General features: G+C 39.7%; 1 protein-coding gene across 1 annotated transcript; it reads right to left on the bottom strand.

Annotated features, from left to right (window-relative positions):
* Nucleotides 1-698: 698 nt before the first annotated feature.
* LOC140880171 (protein-L-isoaspartate O-methyltransferase 1-like) lies at nt 699-5,503 on the bottom strand. The gene is made up of 4 exons (XM_073284362.1): nt 5,117-5,503; nt 1,929-2,199; nt 1,285-1,449; nt 699-1,113 (listed from the first exon to the last, which is right to left on the bottom strand). Exons 1-4 carry the CDS (start codon nt 5,120-5,122, stop codon nt 863-865), a joined length of 693 nt encoding a protein of 230 aa, XP_073140463.1. The 5' UTR covers nt 5,123-5,503; the 3' UTR covers nt 699-862.
* Nucleotides 5,504-21,590: the final 16,087 nt, after the last annotated feature.

Here is a 21,590-nt window from a genome sequence, read left to right as displayed (position 1 = left end):
ACGAATAAAAGACATCGTCTTTGAATTATGTGTAGGCTGTTAGTTCGGGCCGCCCCGCGGCCAGAATTGATGGCGGGTTGGGAATACCGCAACCCCACCCAACCCGTCAAAAAATTTAAAAAAAAACATATGAAAACAAATTTAAAAAATCATACATAAACAATTATAAATGATATACATATTTAAAAATTCATTAAGGAAACAAGAAACAAGATCATTATAAATAATATAAAATTTCAAAATTAATCGATTAAACATAAATTGTAATAAATTATATAAATCATTTAAAGCTTATAAATCATATATATAATATTTTAAATGATATAAATTGTTCAAAACTCATCAAACGTATATAAAATATTAATTATAATATACTTTTTAAAAATGTCAAAAAAAATAAAATTATCGGGCTAATGCTCCCAGTCTTGCGGCCCAAACGGGCCAGCCTATTTCGGCCCACCTTCTGACGTGCCGCCAAAAGCATGACCCAACCCGTCTTTTTTTAGTGGAAAGGCAAGTTGGACCAAAGGGCCAAACCCGAATTGACGACTCTAATTACGTATTGTTTAGATTAATTGCAAAAGATAACGAGCGTAAATGTGACAAACGACTCAAAGTCGAGTTGCACACTTTGCTTCTTTACAAGTACATGAGAGTTAGACAGGTAGTACCTAAAACAAGTAAACAAAATTTAAGCATAAGGAAACATATATAGTTATATATACCCAGTGTTTGGAAATGTAAAATACAAACTTTACTTTAGCATTCAGGTTACAGTTATCGAGCCATTACTCCAAATTCCCCAGAATTATTCAGAGTAACCTTGTTACAGATACAGTTTCAAGCTAATGTATCAGATGTGTTAACAACCACGTAGCTGAGCTTCTCGACTAGTCAGTGGAACATAACGAACTGATGTCTCACTTCGAATGCTTAACGAGCCATCCATATTCTTGTCCACAACTTGAAGGTCTTGGAAAATGTTTCCCACAGGTATCACAAGTCGTCCCCCAGGCTTCAGTTGTTCTACTAGTTCTGGAGGAATTTCAGGTGCGGCAGCCCCGACATGAATGGCATCATAAGGTGCAAAATCAGTCCAACCCAACCTACCATCTGATTACCATGCAAAAAATACTAAATATTAGGTCACGCAGGATATATGGGCATCGTTCATTTGACCTTTTGGAGATAAAATTTAACCACTCGAATGCTCAGTAGCCGTTTGTTTTCATCCACTTTAACATACAATTCAAAATAAAGGGTGCATGAGAACCCAAGGTATACCGCCAACATGCAACGAGAGAGATCCTTCTTTCAATAGTTCGGCTGCTGCACTTCCTTGGATATTTCTGGTTGAAGATTCAACCAACTCTGGAATGTGTTCAACACCAACAGCACGACCTTGTGGTCCAACCATACCAGCAAAGCACGCTGTCAAATACCCAGTTCCTACAAGAGATATTGTAACATGGACAGATCCAAAAATTGAAAGTGTTTGGAAGGACTGGAGCTAGCATGTTATGATGAATCCAGAATACTATGAATATACTAGAAACAGATGATGCTCACACTCCTGAATCCAGAATACTACGAATATACTAGAAACAGATGATGCTTACACTCCTCGTTGCATTTTAGTTCCAAATAATTTAAAAATTCCATAACTTTCATCTATATATATATTGTCCTTTGATTGCTAAAGAGTCCATCCTTCACACCCCCCCCCCCCCCTCCCTCCCTCCCTTTCCCTCCCCTTCAGTATATAATTCACTTGCGCTTAACCAACTGATAGGATCCTTGCCTAATTCTCAACCTAAATGGGAGATTTTCAGTAAAGAACTTACTAATGAGACATTAATTAATTGAATCACTACTTATACATTATGAGCTTAAAGAGATTTAAAGCAGAACTCGATAATGTATAAAACCTGAACCAACATCTAACGCATGCATGCCAGGCTTCAAATGGTTCTCCAACAATTCAAGGCACATGGCATGCATATGAGGTGCAGAAATAGTAACATTGTAACCAATCTGCATTGGACTGTCCACATATGGTGGTGCACCCGCTGGCACAAACAAAGCCCTGTCAATGGTTTCCATTACTTCTGCTACTTTCTTTGAACTTATCACTCCATAACTCTGCAAATGATCTACCATTTCTTTGTTCTTGTTAATGCCGCTTCCCCTCCAGATTCGCTATTGGGAAACATAAACTAGGTTAAAATATGTCGTGGCACAAAAACGGAAAATAAAGACCACCATATAACATGTTTGGTGACCCAAATAAAACAAAAATGATCAAAATTGGAAGTAATATCCCATACCCACATCACTGCAAAGAATTATTGACCTAGACACCATTGAATACATGAAACTCAACCCACTGCAACAAAGATTAATATGCATAGAACCCAAGAGAAATGCTAAGCATCAATTATCATCTAATAAACGTAAATAAAAACAAAAATTAATTGTTATCCACCTTACCATACAAAATTTCAGTCTCCAACTCAAGAATATTAATCCTACATGAAGTCACAACTTCCTTAAATATTTCAATTTGCAAGCAACTTCCTATGAACCCTAGTGAGGGTATCTTCCTGGCCATGCCTCAGGCAGTGCTCATCTCAGGCTACCAAAATCATCCCCCGTGTCTATCTTCTCTACAGTTATCAAAATCATGCGCTACGCTTAAGTGAAGGCACAACGAGCACAGCCAGACCATGAAATCGAAAGACATTGAATTCAACATAAAATATAAGTCGAAAGCCTTCAAGTTTTACTTGTACACTAATAAGTATCCCTTTCTTCTCTGTCTATAATATTCGAGAGTCAAGGTATAAAGATTTATTACTACTGATATTTCTTGGAAACAAATTATCTAGATTGTTTATTTTTTACAATCATTGTAGGACATTGGAACACACAATGAACTGTTTGTATCTTGTCAAAACGTCCGGTACCTCATGCACGTCTTCAAACAAGTGGAAGTCGATCCAATGTCACTAATTTCTTGATGGTATGAACTTTTAATGACATCTAGAAAGATCTTTGATGTTTACAATTATTAACCCCAAAAATAAAATAAAAATCATTCCTATAAGTTGAAAAGTTTTGTTATAATCTATATTCTTATTTAATGTTGGCGATACTTGATCATTCTCAGCATTCTCTTGAAGTCATGGATGGAGATATATCCAATGCATATTTTTTATTAGTTGCCTTTCTCTTTTAAAGTGTAGTGGTGTTAATTGAAATGAAGGCTCAAAACATATGAATTATTTAATTCTGTTTCCATATCGGCATATACGTTAAATTTCACGACTTTGGCTCACTCTCATCTTTATCGTTTCAGGTTGCTGCCTAGTTTTACAGTGTTTCTGGAATGAAGTTTAATGGCAATTATGTTTGTTGCTTTATGATTTTCAATGTCCTACTTTCCAGCATGGATATTTTTCTTATGGCTTTACTATTTATGGTAGTTAAAATATATTGAACTTTAGTTTTGTTATGGGAATAATTTATTTAGTGTTAACCTTTAACAGCTCTTTTATTTGGTTTTTGGATCAGCATGGCTTCCCTAGAAAACATGGTGAAGGTGATAATTAAATAAAAAAGAGAAGGATAACTACTTTAAAAGAAGAAGAAAAAAAAGAATCGGAGAAACTAGAAAGCAACAAAGAAATGAAAAAGAAGGAAAAATGAAAACTGGAAGACATTTTTACTGTACGCGGAAAGAGGGAAACAAAAGGAAAAAGAACGGCAGCATGTCAAAAAAACGGTGTCGTTTTGCCTACGCAGCACCACATGTTTTCTTCCCACTGAGAGGATCTATACCCTGTAGTTTCCCCACGTCTCTCATCAACATACCACCTTAAAAACTACTTTGTTTTCTCTTCGCGAGCTATCTTCTCTTCCAAAATTTCCAACTCCTCCGATACAGCAATTGATGGAATTGAGCATAAAATTTCCATTGGTTTTAACTCTTACCCCAATTCATTTTCAAACTTCCCTTGCATCTGGGTTCGGGCAGCAGTAGCCATGAAAGTCAGCGTGGTTGGAAAAGCAACACCAACACCCTGTTCTTTCTAGGTAAAATTTATATCAGTACAATTGCGAGGCCTACATCTTTTCTGTATGATTTTGTGATTTCATGTCTTTTCAAGGGTCATTCAGCACTCTTAACACCGGATTTATGGTTGATGCAGTGATGCTGCTGGACATAAATTTAAGTAGATTTATACTTTGTTCTGTTTATTCTTTGTTCAAAATTGAGGTTTAATCTAAGAAACAATTTTTCACATGTAATTAATATGAAAGTCTGCCTTCGACATTTTCAATAAAATGATAGCAGGTAAATTTCGTACTAATTGCTTTTCATTTAATATATTGACTAAGAGGGCACTAAACATAAACCATTTCTATATTTTGAAGTTGAAGCATGATAGATTTTGCACTAATGGCTGTTCAATTCCATGTTTTACATGCACACAACGTGAGTGCAACGGTCACTTGTTACTTTATTGTTATTCGAAAGCTTAAAACCTTCAAAAACATGCACAGCTTAGCTGTGAAGAAACAGCTCTAGTGCACATCAAACCCTCGAAGCCATGAAAGATATTGAATTCCAGATACAAGAAACAAGGTAAAAGTCTTTAATTGTATTCGTATAGGAATAAGTATCACTTTATTACTGTCCGACAGTTAAAAAATACATACTCAATGATTTGTGATGAAATTTTCTTCTATGCTCAAACATTCTAGCTCATCATCTCATAAGCAGGCTGCTTAATGGTGGTCAGGGTTGTTCCTCTCTTTGCACTTTCATCTGTGCATCTTACATCTCAATTAGACTTTTCTATCAGCATTTCATGTATCCTTGCGGATTTCACATTTTTTCTAAAAACTAGAAAGTACCCACAATTTTGCTTTCCACATCTTAACAACACAATCAAGAGCAAATAGTGCAGAAAAACCCACGAATTCCTCAGATCACACGCACAAATAATGCAAATAAAAAGGATATATATCTCTTAATCGATAAACGTTAGCTTATAGAAAGAAAGAAAAAAAAGCACACACACACACAGAAGAAGGGTCCAATTGTTTATACCTCCATGCAGGCGATGATTAGGCCGGGCAGGAGTAGACGTGGCGGCGGCGCGTGAAGTACAAAGGTGGTGGCTTGAGGGAAGAGAGCGGTAGCGGCAACCACACGCGATTGCTGATGAATAACACAGGAAGTGATGCTAATTCTTGGACTTTCTCGCTGCCGTGATTCTTCTGCCGCTCACTCTCACGTGTGAAGAAAGCGTCGTCATCTTCTGTTAATTGAATCGATAGATTGTTTCATTTACTTGCAAACAATAGCAATTAGGTAAGTAATTCTAGTCATATGAATTTTTTTTTGTTAGGTGATAAAAATATTCCGTCGGTCCGAGCCCATATATCAAATATGCGAGTGCAAGATATCGTTTCAAGGTTACGATTGTACTTGGAGGGGTGGGCTCATTACCCCTCATAAACTCGATTAGGCTCTAACTCCTAAAGGTCCAAGCCAATAAAGATGAATCTGGACTCTGGAGGCTGAGCTTAACCTATTTGGCCGAGCCCACAATGACCAAGCTTTCCTAGCTGGAGTTAGGGGACAGAGTCCTTGAGCAAGGATTGCTGGCCGAGCACGGGAATATTAAAAATCCGACCCGAGCTCATTAACCAAGCATAGTTTTAGACTTTTTATATATCGTAGACATGGAAAACATTTGAAAATCGTTAATGATAAGGAAAGAATCTCGATAAACTTGATTGAGAGTCCTAGTCACCCTGACAACCACGCCTTACTCTCACCGATCTCCTCCCTTGGGTAAAGTTATACCCAACAACTATTCTAACCTAGCAATGTATCTCTCTCTCGTGCTTTTATAAATACCAGATATTTGTTATGGTTTTACACATTCGGTGATTTGCGCTCTCTCACATTATTAGCATTACTATATTACTTGCTCTTTTCATCGATAATCCGAGCACTGACTTAAAAATCAGAGGGGTCACGTCGAAAACATCTCTGGCGTACCCTAACCCTATTTTTGTCTATGCAAACCCCTTTTTTCCGACCAGACCCGAGATTTTGAAGACCCGCTCACTAGACTAAATTTGAGGTAAAATTGTGGTTACATCATGAGGTTAGACCGATATTTTTGGTACGAGGAGGCAATTATACAGTTTTATCGTGGGTCAATTCAATTCAAATTATAGTAAAAAAAATAATAAATATATTTTTATTGTAGATGATTATCTTAGTGAGTTAGATCTGAAAGATTTGTGATCAAGATAACTATGAAAATATAGTTTATGAAAGATTTGTATGTTCCAATTTTTTCCTATAATAAGGTGATTAAGTTCAATGAAAATTGCACTTAAGTATCGACTCATATAAATTTTCTTTTCTCTTTATATTCATTTTCTTTTTATATGATTTATAACACGTTATCAACACGATGTTGTAGACTATTGGGAATGAAAATAATTCTCGTTCTATTGATGTTATTGGAATAACACAACGTGTTATCAATACTCAATTTTATGAGATACTCATTGGTGCTCTAAAAGTAGCACAATTAAAATTGGTGCCCATGAAATATCACTACAAAGAAACCCCTACAAACGCGGGTTTTTTGACTTTTAGGAGCATTTTTTGACCGCTTCAAAACTTTTACCTCCGGTTACAATACCGCTATTCTTATTGGTGCCCCTATATCTTATAAAAGCGATTTTTTTAAAAGGTGGTACAAGTTGAAATACCGCTCCTATGATTCAGTACACGTGCAGTTTGAAACCAAGCTTATTTTCCGTGCATATAACAACGATTTCAAACTGCTTCTGAAACAAAGGATTTCATAGTGGTTTAAAAATGCTCTTGAAGTCGCTCGATGTAAGAATGGTTTAAACCACTTAATTCGGACATCATGGATTAAGGAGCAGTTACCGACCATTCTCGAAGCAATGGTTTTAGAAGCACTTTGAAAACACTTCGAACATCATAGATTAAATAGCGGTTACCAACCATTCTCAAAATAGTAGTTTTGAAAACGCTTTGAAACCACTCTTACAGCCATAGGTTCTGAGTGGTTGAAAACACCTTTCAAGCCGTGGATATGCATCACGTGTAGGTTTTTATACTTAGGGGTGTACAATAGATTATAACCGAACCGACCGAACGGAAATTATAAAAATCGAACCGACCAATCAAATTTTCGAAAAAACCGAACCGACCGAATTTTTTCAACTCAATCGATTAAACCGAACCAATTAATACTCGGTTATTTCGGTTTTTCAACCAAAATAACCGATTTTGTATTTAAAAAAAACATTTTAAAAGGCATTTGCACAAAAAAAAAATGAAACTGAATTAAAATATAGCCATAATGTCTTCAATCAAAAGACTGTCTACTAGAATACAATCATACAAGTTCAAATACGAACTATACTTTAATTTCATACAAGTTTTGAACTAACCAAATGTAGTAACCCAGAAATCATTTTAAGATAATAATATGTTAAACATGATTAAGGGTTGGTATTTAACCAATTTCGGAGTGTTATTGGACTTCAGAAGTAAAACTTGGGCTTTTTAATTTTGGGCCGGATAGTAAGCTCCGATCCCAGATAGTAAGCTCCGATCCTAGATAGTAAGCTCCGATCGGAACGAAATCTCCGATCCTGGAACGGAAGTTCCGATCCCCAGCTGCCAGCAATGATCGATGACTCAGTCGCGAGTTTTGACAAGTGTCGATCATAGAGCAGATCGGAAGCTCCGATCGTAGATCGGAAGTTCCGATCCTGGCGTGGCAGACATGCACGCATTGAGCTGGATCGGAAGCTCCGATCCCGAAATCGGAAGTTCCGATCCTGGCCGAGAAATTTGGCTATAAATAGGGCCGTTCAGAGTTCATTTTCAATTACGAATTCCCGAGTTTCCTTCTTCAGTTATATAGTGTGAGTTATACACTTGAGGGCCTTATCGGTTATAATCGAAGTTCTGGAATAACCAAGTTGTGGTTATAGTCATCCGGGACTAGCGTCTTCAAAGGGCTTACTTCGGACGAAGGTATGGTCCGGGAATCGATTTAAGTTTTGGGAGTACTTATTAGCTTAGTTAAGGCTTATAGAACTTGTGTAGTGATACGGTGAACTTTTGAATATAGGCTTGGAACCTAAGATCTACTTTACTTGAACTAGCCTAGAGGTACGTACACATTGACTGAGATTGCCAGCGAGTATACATGTTTATATGTTGCATTTATTTGGCATTATTATATGGCATGATGTATGATTTATCGCTTTCTATACTCATATGTCATGTGCATATACACGTTGAGCCTATACCTTGTTATACCTGATTATAGAGCCGCTCAGCTCTATACTCGATAGTCTTTCATTGAGAGTACCGCGACGGCGGGGGCATTTATGTCTGTCTACTCTGGTGTACTAGATGAGTGTGGTTGCACCCAGAGGTTGATCCGTGCGGTGGCAGCACTCATATGGCGCCGGTTCTGAGCATGATTTTTCGGATGACCCTGTACCAATCATCATGTTGCATGCATCATATATTTACGTGTACTCATGTCTATGTACTGGGCGTTAGCGCTCACGTCCTCGTTGTTATCTTGGACACCCTATTCCATGGGGCAGGTCGCAGGATGGACGGAACTGGTAGTTCAAGGCAGGACTAGGGAGCAGGAGCCTTGAGGAGTTTATTATACAACATGATTTGTTAGCTGTATAATGTTTATTTTAAGAATTTCGATATGGTTGTATCACTACAGATTTAAGCCTGGATTATATTACTAAGCTGATATGTAAATTATGGTTAAGTTTCCGCACGTTTTTACTCTGTTAAGTATTTTGCTGTATTAAGTTTAATGCATGCTATTAGTTGCCAGTTAGTAGGTGATTCCATGCAGGGTCACTACATTTTTGGTATCAGAGCATGCATAGATTTTGGGATTAGTACTTGGGATTTAGTTTAGTCTTGAGTAATTCTTGCGCATTTGGGATTTTAATGTGCAAATTTTTTCAGGATATGGCTGACGAGAGTCATGGTAGTGTTGGCCAGGGAGGTGGTCATCATCGTCGCCATCATCATCAGGATGATCAACATCGTCCTCATGAGGGTCGACGTCGCTATACCATTAATAAGTTCATGCAGGTAGGACCGAAACCCTTAGTGGGAGGCGAGAATCCTGAACAAGCTAAAAGCTGGATGTCTAAACTTGAGAGCACGTTCCGAGCTTTCGAGTGTACTGAGGAGCAGAAACTAGAAGTTCTAGAATTCGTTCTAGAGGATAGAGCACGTTTTTGGTGGGATGCCAAGGTTTCTCAGGAACGTACTGAGAGAGGACAGGTGACTTGGGGGGATTTTTGTCGGGAGTTTCAGAAATTGTATTTTCCTCCGGCTGTTCGCCAAGCACGATCTATGGAGTTGCTTACTCTGAGGCAAGGATCAATGACTATTGATCAGTATCAGCAGCGATTTCTTGATCTACTACCTTTCAGTCCTCATATTAATGCGAGTGATGCGTCGAAGTATGATATCTTTCTGCAAGGCCTGAACCAAGATATCTACGCACAGGTTGTCGTCTGTGATGACCCGGTGTCTTATGAGACTTTGGTGAACCGTTGCCGTCTTGTGGAGACCAGCAACAGGCGTGGACAGTTGATGATGCCAGCACATCCTAGTGGATTTGTTGAGCCTCGAGCTCAATCTGTTGTGCCATCTGTACCTACGTCTTCTTCTACTCCTACTACTTCGTCTGGTTCTCGTGGTTCACGAGGTACTTTCCGCTTTGGGAAGAAAAAGAAGAAGAAGGAGGAGTTTTGTAGCCACTGTGGTGGGAAGCATCCTGCAGCTTCATGTCGGAGAGCTACTGGGGCGTGTTATATTTGTGGTCAGCAGGGACATCTGCGGAGAGATTGTCCTCAGCGTATGGGTTCTGCTAGTGGATCGGGATCCCAGGTTGGATCTCAGGCTTCTACTTTTCCACGTCAGCAGCCAGCACCACAGAGTTCTTCTGGTTTTCGTCCCCAGACTCAAGGGCAGGTGTTTGCTCTGTCTCAGGAGCAGGCTACTGAGGGAAGCGATCGCATGTTGGCAGGTAACTTCTTGTTATGTGGTATTCCTGCACTTGTATTATTGATACTGGAGCATCGCATTCCTTTATTTCTAGTCGCTTCGTTAAGAGACATAGATTACCTTACGTATCATTAGATATGGATTTAGTTGTATCTACTCCGTTAGAGCAGGAGGTAGTAACTAAGCGTCTAGTGATGGGTTGCCTTCTGGAATTTGAGGGTAATGTGTTATCGGATAATTTGATGATATTAGCGATGACGGATTTTGATTGTATTTTGGGAATAGATATGCTGACTTTGTATCATGCTACTGTGGATTGTTATCAGCGTCTGGTACAGTTTCATCCCATTGAGGGTGATAGCTGGTACTTTTATGGTGAGGGTGCGCGACCTCCGATGCCACTTGTTTCGGCTCTGAAGGCATGTCATGTCTTGGAGTCAGGTGGGGAGGGCTACCTCATCTATGCGGTTGATATGTCTGCGAGTAGTCCGGGAATTGATCAGCTACCGATTGTCAGCAAGTTTCCTGATGTATTCCCTGATGAGATTCCTGGTTTTCCTCCGGTTCGAGAGGTTGAATTTGGTATTGATCTAGTACCAGGAACTACGCCTATATCCCGAGCACCTTATCGTCTGGCACCGTCAGAGATGAGGGAATTGAAACAGTAGTTGCAAGATCTGCTTGATAAGGGATATATTCGTCCGAGTGTTTCTCCATGGGGAGCACCTGTTTTGTTTGTCAAGAAGAAGGATGGATCGATGCGATTATGTATTGATTAAAGGCAGTTGAATCGTGTCACCATCAAGAATAAGTATCCTTTGCCGTGGATTGATGATTTGTTCGATCAACTACAGGGTACTTCTGTTTATTCGAAGATAGATCTGAGATCTGGATACCATCAGATGCGGGTATGAGACTCAGGTATATCTACGACTGCTTTCAGGACCAGATATGGGCATTATGAATTTCTGGTAATGTCATTCGGTTTGACGAATGCACCGGCAGTCTTTATGAATCTGATGAATCAGGTATTTCGAGATTATCTGGATAGATTTGTCATCGTCTTCATAGATGATATTCTTGTTTATTCTCATGACAAGGATGAGCATGCACAACATTTGAGGATTGTTCTACAGACGTTACGAGATAAGCAGCTATATGCGAAATTGAGCAAGTGTGAATTCTGGCTTGATCGGGTAGTATTTCTCGGTCATGTGATTTCGAGTGAAGGGATATCTGTTGATCCTAGTAAGATAGAGGCAGTGCTGAACTAGTCTCGTCCGACAACGGTTGCTGAGATTCGTAGTTTCTTGGGTCTCGCGGGATATTATCGTCGGTTCATCGAGAATTTTTCACAGTTGGCCAGGCCTTTGACTCAGCTTACTCGGAAATATGTTACCCTCATTTGGTCCTCGGATTGTGAGGAGTCGTTTCACGAGCTGCGTAGACGTCTTACTACTGCACCTGTGTTAGCTCTACCTTCTGGATCAGGAGGTTATGTTGTCTATACTGATGCCTCTGGTCAGGGGTTGGGATGTCTGTTGACACAACATGGACATGTTATTGCCTATGCTTCTCGACAGTTGAAGACGCATGAGAATAACTATCCAGTGCATGATCTCGAGTTAGCCGCCATTGTATTTGCGCTCAAGATTTGGAGACATTATCTTTATGGCGAGAAATTTGAGATATTTACGGATCACAAGATTTTGAAGTATTTATTCACTCAGGCAGAGTTGAATATGCGACAGAGACGCTGGATGGATCTCCTGAAGGATTATGATTGTGAAATCAAATATCATCCAGGTTCTGCTAATCTTACTGCTGATGCCTTGAGTCGGCAGGTGAGACTATCTGCACTTCAGACTAATGAAATATCTCATATGATTCAAGAGTGTTGTTCATTGAGTTTTACGCTCAAGCACAAGAAAGGGAGGAATGGGATTCGTTTGTATACTATTCTATCTGAGCCAGCATTGTATTCACGGATCAGAGATGCTCAGATATCTGATGTTAAGACTCAGCGATTGGCACGTCTAGCCAATAGAGTTAATACATCTGGATTCCATTTTCAGACAGATGGTTTATTGTGCCTATCCAATAGAGTGGTTGTACCTAATGTTGCGGAGCTCAGGAATGATATTCTATCTCAAGCTCACAGGAGTCGATTATCAGTTCATCCTGGAAGTATGAAAATGTATAAGGACTTGCGAACTAGATTCTGGTGGAAGGGGATGAAGCGAAGTGTGTATCAATTTGTTTCGAGATGTTTGGTTTGTCAACAGGTCAAGGCTGAACATCGACGACCAGGTGGATTACTGCAGAATCTTGAGATTCCCGAATGGAAGTGGGAGCACGTGACTATGGATTTTGTTACCCACTTGTCTATGACTTCACGCCAGTGTGATGCTATCTGGATTGTCGTTGACCGTTTGACAAAATCAGCACATTTCATTCCTTATAACCGGGAGTATTCTTATGATCGCATGGCACGCTTATATATCCAGGAGATTGTGCGATTACATGGGATTCCAGTGAGTATTGTCAGTGATAGAGATCCGCGATTTACTTCACATTTTTGGAGTAGTTTTCAGCAAGCGTTGGGTACCACTCTGAGTTTGAGCACTGCGTATCATCCGAAGACTGATGGGCAGTCAGAGCGCACTATTCATACGCTGGAAGATATTCTACGTTCTTCTGTCATGGATTTTGGCTTATCTTGGCAGGATCAGTTACTTTTGATTGAATTTGCCTACAATAACAGTTATCATCGTAGTATTGATATGGAACCTTTCGAGGCATTGTATGGTCGACGGTGTCGTACTCCGTTATTCTGGGATGAAGTCGGGGAATGGCAAGTCGAGGGTCCTGAATTGGTGCAGCAGATTGTAGACAAGGTAGATTTGATCAAGCATAGGATCAAAGTTGCTCAAGATAGACAAGCCAGTTATGCGAATATTCGCCGCAGGCCACTTCAGTTTGAGCCTGGTGAATATGTTTTTATGCGAGTATCACCTTTCAGGAAGGTGATGAGATTCGGTGTGAAAGGCAAGTTGTCTCCTCGTTACATTGGGCCTTTCCAGATACTGGAGAAGATCGGAGATGTTGCTTATCGTTTGGCTTTACCGCCATCTCTTTTCAGTATACACAATGTTTTTCATGTGTCGTTGCTTCGACAGTACATAGCTGATGAATCTCATGTGATTCAGTCTACTGATATTCAGCTAGAGCCAGATCTGTCTTTTGTTGAACGACCAATCTGTATCCTAGACAGGAAGGAGAAAGTTCTTCGGAACAAGACTATACCACTTGTGATGGTACAGTGGCAGCGCCGAGGCATTGAATAAGCAACTTGGGAAACTGAGAGTCGTATGCGAGCAGAATATCCTGAGTTGTTTGCTTTGTATTTTTTATTACCATGTAAGATGTACTTACAGTTGTTGTAATAAGCCATGGTTTGATGTTTCATATTGTTATCTTTATTGTCTTTATATGTTATTTCGCGGACGAAATATCTAAAGGTGGGGAGAATGTAGTAACCCAGAAATCATTTTAAGATAATAATATGTTAAACATGATTAAGGGTTGGTATTTAACCAATTTCGGAGTGTTATTGGACTTCAAAAGTAAAATTTGGGCTTTTTAATTTTGGGCCGGATAGTAAGCTCCGATCCCAGATAGTAAGCTCCGATCCTAGATAGTAAGCTCCGATCGGAACGGAAGCTCCGATCCTGGAACGGAAGTTCCGATCCCCAGCTGCCAGCAATGATCGATGACTCAGTCGCGAGTTTTGACAAGTGTCGATCATAGAGCAGATCGGAAGCTCCGATCGTAGATCGGAAGTTCCGATCCTGGCGTGGCAGACATGCACGCAATGAGCTGGATCGGAAGCTCCGATCCCGAAATCGGAAGTTCCGATCCTGGCCGAGAAATTTGGCTATAAATAAGGCCGTTCAGAGTTCATTTTCAATTACGAATTCCCGAGTTTCCTTCTTCAGTTATATAGTGTGAGTTATACACTTGAGGGCCCTATCGATTATAATCGAAGTTCTGGAATAACCAAGTTGTGGTTATAGTCATCCGGGACTAGCGTCTTCAAAGGGCTTACTTCGGACGAAGGTATGGTCCGGGAATCGATTTAAGTTTTGGGAGTACTTATTAGCTTAGTTAAGGCTTATAGAACTTGTGTAGTGATACGGTGAACTTTTGAATATAGGCTTGGAACCTAGGATCTACTTTACTTGAACTAGCCTAGAGGTACGTACACATTGACTGAGATTGCCAGCGAGTATACATGTTTATATGTTGCATTTATTTGGCATTATTATATGGCATGATGTATGATTTATCGCTTTCTATACTCATATGTCATGTGCATATACACGTTGAGCCTATACCTTGTTATACCTGATTATAGAGCCGCTCAGCTCTATACTCGATAGTCTGTCATTGAGAGTACCACGACGGCGGGGGCATTTATGTCTGTCTACTCTGGTGTACTAGACGAGTGTGGTTGCACCCAGAGGTTGATCCGTGCGGTGGCAGCACTCATATGGCGCCGGTTCTGAGCATGATTTTTCGGATGACCCTGTACCAGTCATCATGTTGCATGCATCATATATTTACGTGTACTCATGTCTATGTACTGGGCGTTAGCGCTCACGTCCTCGTTGTTATCTTGGACACCCTATTCCATGGGGCAGGTCGCAGGATGGACAGAACTGGTAGTTCAAGGCAGGACTAGGGAGCAGGAGCCTTGAGGAGTTTATTATACAACATGATTTGTTAGCTGTATAATGTTTATTTTAAGAATTTCGATATGGTTGTATCACTACAGATTTAAGCCTGGATTATATTACTAAGCTGATATGTAAATTATGGTTAAGTTTCCGCACGTTTTTACTCTGTTAAGTATTTTGCTGTATTAAGTTTAATGCATGCTATTAGTTGCCAGTTAGTAGGTGATTCCATGCAGGGTCACTACACCAAAAGATAATTAAACATGTCAAATAATATAGACTTCTAGTTTCACATTTTAGTTTCACATGTCTTCATGTTGTCATGATCCAGTAGAAAGGAACCACATCTTGAGACTTCAAGATTCAATCAGTAGATACATTTTCATTTTCACCTAAAGATCCAGTAGGCAGTAACCAAAAACCGTCATTTGTCACCTAAAGAGTTGTGGGGACCCGGGTTGCTAATCTCATCTTAGGGCAATTAATGATTAATAGACAATTAATCGAACAATAAAAGAATATTCAAACCAAGAGCAACCAAATTTTTTTTTTTTTTTTAAAACTGACCACCTCGCTCGATCGGGTAAACTTGCCCGATCGAGCGAGCAAGAATATCCTGCTCTCGGGTCTGAACATATTTGGCCTCGCTCGATCGGTGGAACACACCCGATCGAGCGAGCCCCAAATCCTTATTTCTCTGTTTTGAACAAACACAGGCCGCGCTCGATCCGCAAAAGTCACCCGATCGAGCGGGCTCCAAATTCTGAAAATTCTGCTGCAACTTAACGCTGTCAAACTTGGAATATAAAGACATCTAGTCTTATACAAGCTACAAAATAATATACATGCATTGAGAAATAAATCCTAACTCATAAATACATCAATTCATAAATATAAACTAGGATTTACCAAATAGAAACATGTACAAGATTCTTGGTCTTCTAACATGTTATTAACAATACATATCATCTGCTTAAAACCCGAATCACCACATGCTATCTCTCTTCTCAAGCTATCCAAGCCAACTCTAGCTTGATCATGCCCCAACCTGATGCAATGCACACATACAAACAAAGCAACAGCCGGATAACTCCGGTGAGAATAAATCTCAGTATGAAAGACATTCATATACATCATGAAAGCATATGGAATCTATATGCTATAAAACTCTAAAACCATAAAACATGTAATAACATGTAGATCATAGAATCATCATCGACTCTTAAACTCTTAACGCATAATGATTCATCTAAAGCAAGAGCACATATTCATATCTAGAATAGCGTATCACAACATGCTAGCATTTATATCTGCATAATCTAAACCATAGCAATCTCTAGGTTAATGCATAAATGCAATGCATGTGCCAATGAATAGGCTATCAAATCTGATACCAATAAGCTTAGTTCTTGGGATCCCGGGGAATAAAATCTTTAACTAACCACCGACTCTGCCAATCGAGGTGGTGTTAAATATCTTAATTCCCCTGACTTTGGTGCAACTATAGTGAGTCATCTAGCTCTGGATATAAATCTATATTCCGTGTCATGATTCATTTGACTCTGGAAGTAAATCTACATTCCATGCCACTCACTACAGTTCTCCAAACGTCATATGCACTCTAGGCCATTCTGCCCTCTGTGCTATTCAAGGTAGGGTTCAAGATGAATGCAACATAATCTGTATGCATTAAATAAGCTAACACATCTTGAACACACAATTCAAACATCATGCAAGGCAATAATAAGAAATACATCACTTAACACACTTAGACAAATAAGTATGTGATTTTAGGAAAACTCGAAAACCACCACGTTCTCGAGTTGTTCTACCTGGCGAGGATAATGTCGAATCATACCTTTCATCGCGATTCAAACATCTTGAATCTGTTGCCAATGCTGAGTATCTCAAAGCTAGCCAAATCGGTCATACAATTCTGCTCATTTCAATCAGTGCTACTTGAAGGTATTCTCGATTCAACTTCAAACACTTCAAGTCATTCGAACTCGAACTCTTCGATTCAACTTCGATAATCTTCAATTCAAATCTGAAATGGTTTATAACATAGCTAAACATCAATATCCAATCTGAATCGATGTTTCTTTAAAGCTTATATAGTTCAAATCTTGTTAAGACAATCGGAATTCAAACCGACGTCGCAACTATTCGAGTCCGATAAATCTTTCGATTCAAATATCATCATATCTTCATTTTCAACATAATTTCATATTCAATTCATCCACAATAAGCTTAAAGATTAGCTCTAGACATGTAGTGTGAGACCTCGATTTTAATCATCTAATCTCAGAATAAACAACAATTAAGCAAACAAGAATCCAAGAGTAAAACAATTAAAAGTTTTTTTTTTTTTTTTTAAACGTCGCGCGCCCGCGCGAGGAACCAAGCTCGCGCGCGCGCGGGCAAACGATTCAGAGGCCCAACGAAGGCCTCGCGCGCGCGCGGAAGGCCAGGGCAGAAAATGCTCAGGCTACAGAAAAAAAAAGAAAGGATTCCGCGCTTGGTCCGACATGCCTTCAAATACATATGCAATAACAGGGTGTAGGGAAACATGCCATAACAAGTCATGCTTTCAGAAGGCCTAAAAACAACCAGAAGTCTAAATCGATACAACAACAACATACTTCGATTTTAGATTACAATCCGAATACAAACTAATTCGAAAAACAAAACATATCAAGTTCGAGTTCTAACATGCTTCAATCTTAAACTAGATAAATATGCTACTTCGACCTCTAAACCGAGTCTCACTTCTACTACTTGCCCTCGAAGCTAACCATGCCTCTTCTGACTTGTTCCTGCCCCACCTGTTGCCAAGTACACATACAAAACAAAGCAACAGCCGGATAACCGGTGAGAATAATATTCCCAGTAAAAGAGACAAACATGCAATATCATAAAAACATCTCAAACGAAATGCATCATCTTCTACATATTCAAATAACAACCATGCAATTCCACAAGCATGTCTAAAACTCAATTCATATGCATAATTGCAATGCATGTCTTTAAATCTGAGATTATCAAGTCGGATAATCAAAACATTTCAGCTTTTGCTTTTGGGATCCCGAGGACGAGATCACGTAAACGACTCACCGACTCTCCTGATCGAGGTGGTGCTACGTATCTCCATCCTCTAGACTTTGGTGCAACTATAAGGAGTATGCTAGCACTAGGTGAAACAGCTACACCCAGGCCACTCACATTATAATTCCCAAAACGTCTATCATCAAAAGGGTCGTCCTGCCCGCTATTCAAATCAAGGATTCATGTTCAAGATGAATGAAATTCAAAACATAACTCAAATAATTCAAATAATCAAATAACATGCAAGTATGTGATTCTTCGGACACTCGAATCGAGTCGGATTCGAGTCATACGTTCCATTCCAATCTAAGTCATCTTATACCTCTTTTCAACAACTTCGATGCTCCAAACCTGGAAACAACAACGATTCCTCAATCAAGATTCAATCAAACTACTTCAATCGATAATAAGAAATCGATACTATACCGGCTACAATCTCCAAGTCGAACAAAGCTGAAATCTCGCAACTCCACTGGCCTCAAATCAATCTGTGCAAGAAGTAATAAAGGCTCGAGATTAACTTACAACTCAAACAAAGGCTTGGCTCAACAATTCGAACCGATAAACAATCCAAAACTCAAACCAACGGCATAACGGCTATAATCTGATCAAACCGGAAATGCAGACAGCATAATATCAAGCCAAACAACTCATATCAATCAACATTCAACCAAAACAATCTAATTCCAACAAATCACAAAATCCCATTTTTCGAATAAACTTCCAAAATTCATAACAAATCCGAACGACGCTCTATTTCGAAACTGACAGAGAATAAACGATCAGAACTCCGCCAAGAACAACATACTCCAAACTCAATCAATTCTAACGACATCCCAAAATTAGAAAGAACCTGATCGTAGAAAAACTTACGATAGAACGAAGCTCTCGCAGCCGTGATCGCTAATCTGCCTTCAGAAATAATTTCCAACGGACGGATCGAGCTCGGGGAGAAATCTAAAAGCTTGAAATGGGTTTGAGGCGTCTTCAATGGAGGGAGGAGATGAAGTGAAGGAAAAGAGTCAACACTTTCTTAAATATCTATTTAAGTCCAAATTTGCATTTTAGTCCCTCAAAAATCCAAAATTTGCAAAAAGGACCCTGATCAAAATCAAGTCGGCTCTTGAACTCTGGAATCTCCGATTATCTTAAATAAAGCCGATTAAGATAAAATCGGGGCGTTACAATTCTCCCCCACTAAGAAAAGATTTCGTCCTCGAAATCGACACGGTTCCAACACGAACTCTGTTCTCCAAAATACTCCTTCAAGTCTGTCAATCAAAAGTCGACTCCTTCTCTACAGAAAATCCTCCTAAGCTCAGTCACAATCGAATTATATTTGGTTTCAACTCAAAGCATAACATCCAAAGTTCGACTCGTCTAATCTGGTTGTCCGTCGTTCTGAGGATATCGAACTGAAAAAGTTTAAATCTGGCAACAAAATCTCATCGAAGTCCTTGCCGAAAGAATGAGCGTATCAAGGATCTCTGTCTAAACTAACCGACTTCGGCCAAACATGACATCTGACGACCTCTGACAAGATCTCAATCCTCTAATCTTGAATGAAAGTCATTCTGTACGGAAAAAGGTAGCAGATTCCAACAATCGGTCAATCAAATCAGACAGTAGATAAAATAAGAACAGCTCAAAACATCGGTTGCTGCATACAATTCCTCAGATAAAATTCGCAGTAAGAAATCTCATACAATCTAATCCTCTTCTCTGCTTTCAAATCAGTTTTGTCTGCTAAAATAATTACTCCAACTCTTAAGATTAGAACAGATCACGTGAATTTCCGCATAAGACAATAGAAGAACAGGTCTTCAAATCAATTAAGATCGCTACGAGCCCAAAGTCCAGATTCAGACATTGAGTCTCGAGCGTCTTCAACTGTCTCGATGTCTAGACTATAGCGCAATTCCACTTAATAAGAATACATCTCCAAAATCTCCATAAGAAAAGATCGCTGATCGGCATAAATTCCATCATCAAATCATACAATCTAAGAAGACCATTCGATCCAAAAGAATTCAGACATCGAAGAAAAACATACAACTGCTCGGCACAAACATCTGCTATACGATTCTCAAAAGCTACGAAAGATCAGTACAATTCTCATTCCAAAAGATAAGAAATCAACGATAAGAATTCCTAGTCTCAACTAATTCATCTAAAAGATCCGGTTAACAAAAGTTAACAACACTACTGGAGTATTCATCAATTCGAACGATTCAACAATTTAAAGAGGCACGTTAAACATATACAGATTCTTCAATAAGAAGGCAAGAGATTCGCCAGTATCTAACAGTCCAATAAGAATAGGAAACTCAATATCAAACGTTACCTGATCTGTCATTATCGGGTGCAGCCTGAGTCTGCGGATCCTCAGACAGAGCAAAAACTCGTGCCTGCTGTCTGGGAGGCTGGCTTGCATACTGATTACCTTCCTGAACATTCTGTTGCTGAGGTTGGAAAGAGTGGACAGTAGGTGCTTGCTGCTGAGGCTGAGCTGTCTGTCTCGGGAAAATTCCACTCTGAGCTTGCTGAGGAACACGCTGAGGACACGTTCTCGCAAAATGCCCCGCCTGGTTACAAATATGACAGCTTCCAAAAATACCTCTACACTGATCACTGGAGTGACGACCTCCGCAGTTGGCACAAGACATGCCTGACTGTCCCGAACTCTGTCCCGATCCATACTGCCTTGAACCACTCGAGCTCGAAGAACTGGTTCCGTGCTTCTTAAACTGTTTCCCCTTCGGGAGATAGTAATCCTTCCTGTTACCTCCACTGCTACCACCCTCAGAACTCGGTGGTTGTTTCTGAAACTGAAAGGATTGATTTTGGTAATGGAACGGTTGGTTTTGGTATTGAGAAGATTGTGCCTGAAACTGTCCTTGCTGCTGCTGAGGCACAAACTGATTTCCTCTCTGTCTCCACAAACCTGCTTCTGCTCCCTTTGCGCGATTCATGGCATCCGCAAAGTTGTTAGGCCTGTTGGTATTTACCAACGTGAAGACGTCAGGGTTCAAACCATTGATGAACTGATCTGCCTTAGCTTCTTCATCTCCGGCAATTAGCGGTGCAAAACGCAACAGACGATCGAACTTAGCCACGTACTCTTCAATGTTCAGATTCCCTTGCCTCAGGTTGGCAAACTCTGCTCCCTTATCTTTGCGATACGAGATAGGAAAAAACCGCTTATAAAATTCCGATTTGAAAAGAGTCCAAGTAACCTCTGTACCTCTACTCTCAAATGCTTTCTTTGTCATGATCCACCAGCTCTTAGCAACCCCACGAAGCTGATGAATGACTAACCTGATTCGACGGTCATCTGTGTAATCGATGGAATCGAACAACTGATCGATATCATCCAACCAACTCTCACAGTCAACTGGATTTTCTGAACCCATCAACAACGGCGGATTGAACAACTGAAACCTTTTCAGCAAGGTTTCCATAGGCGTCGCTGAAGCATCCATCTCTACCGTTTCAGTACTAGCTTGCTCAGTTGTAGGAATAACTGGCGGTGGATTCCTATTAATAACTCTTCAAGGACCCATCTGATAATCAAAGGTTAGGACACAAGATATCTCAATCGCTGCAATTCG

This window comes from Henckelia pumila, chromosome 2, assembly GCF_033568475.1.
Source record: "Henckelia pumila isolate YLH828 chromosome 2, ASM3356847v2, whole genome shotgun sequence".
In the NCBI taxonomy this organism is placed as follows: Eukaryota; Viridiplantae; Streptophyta; class Magnoliopsida; order Lamiales; family Gesneriaceae; genus Henckelia; species Henckelia pumila.
Note: the sequence above shows the minus strand (reverse complement) of the source record. Positions and strands in the feature narration are given on the sequence as shown.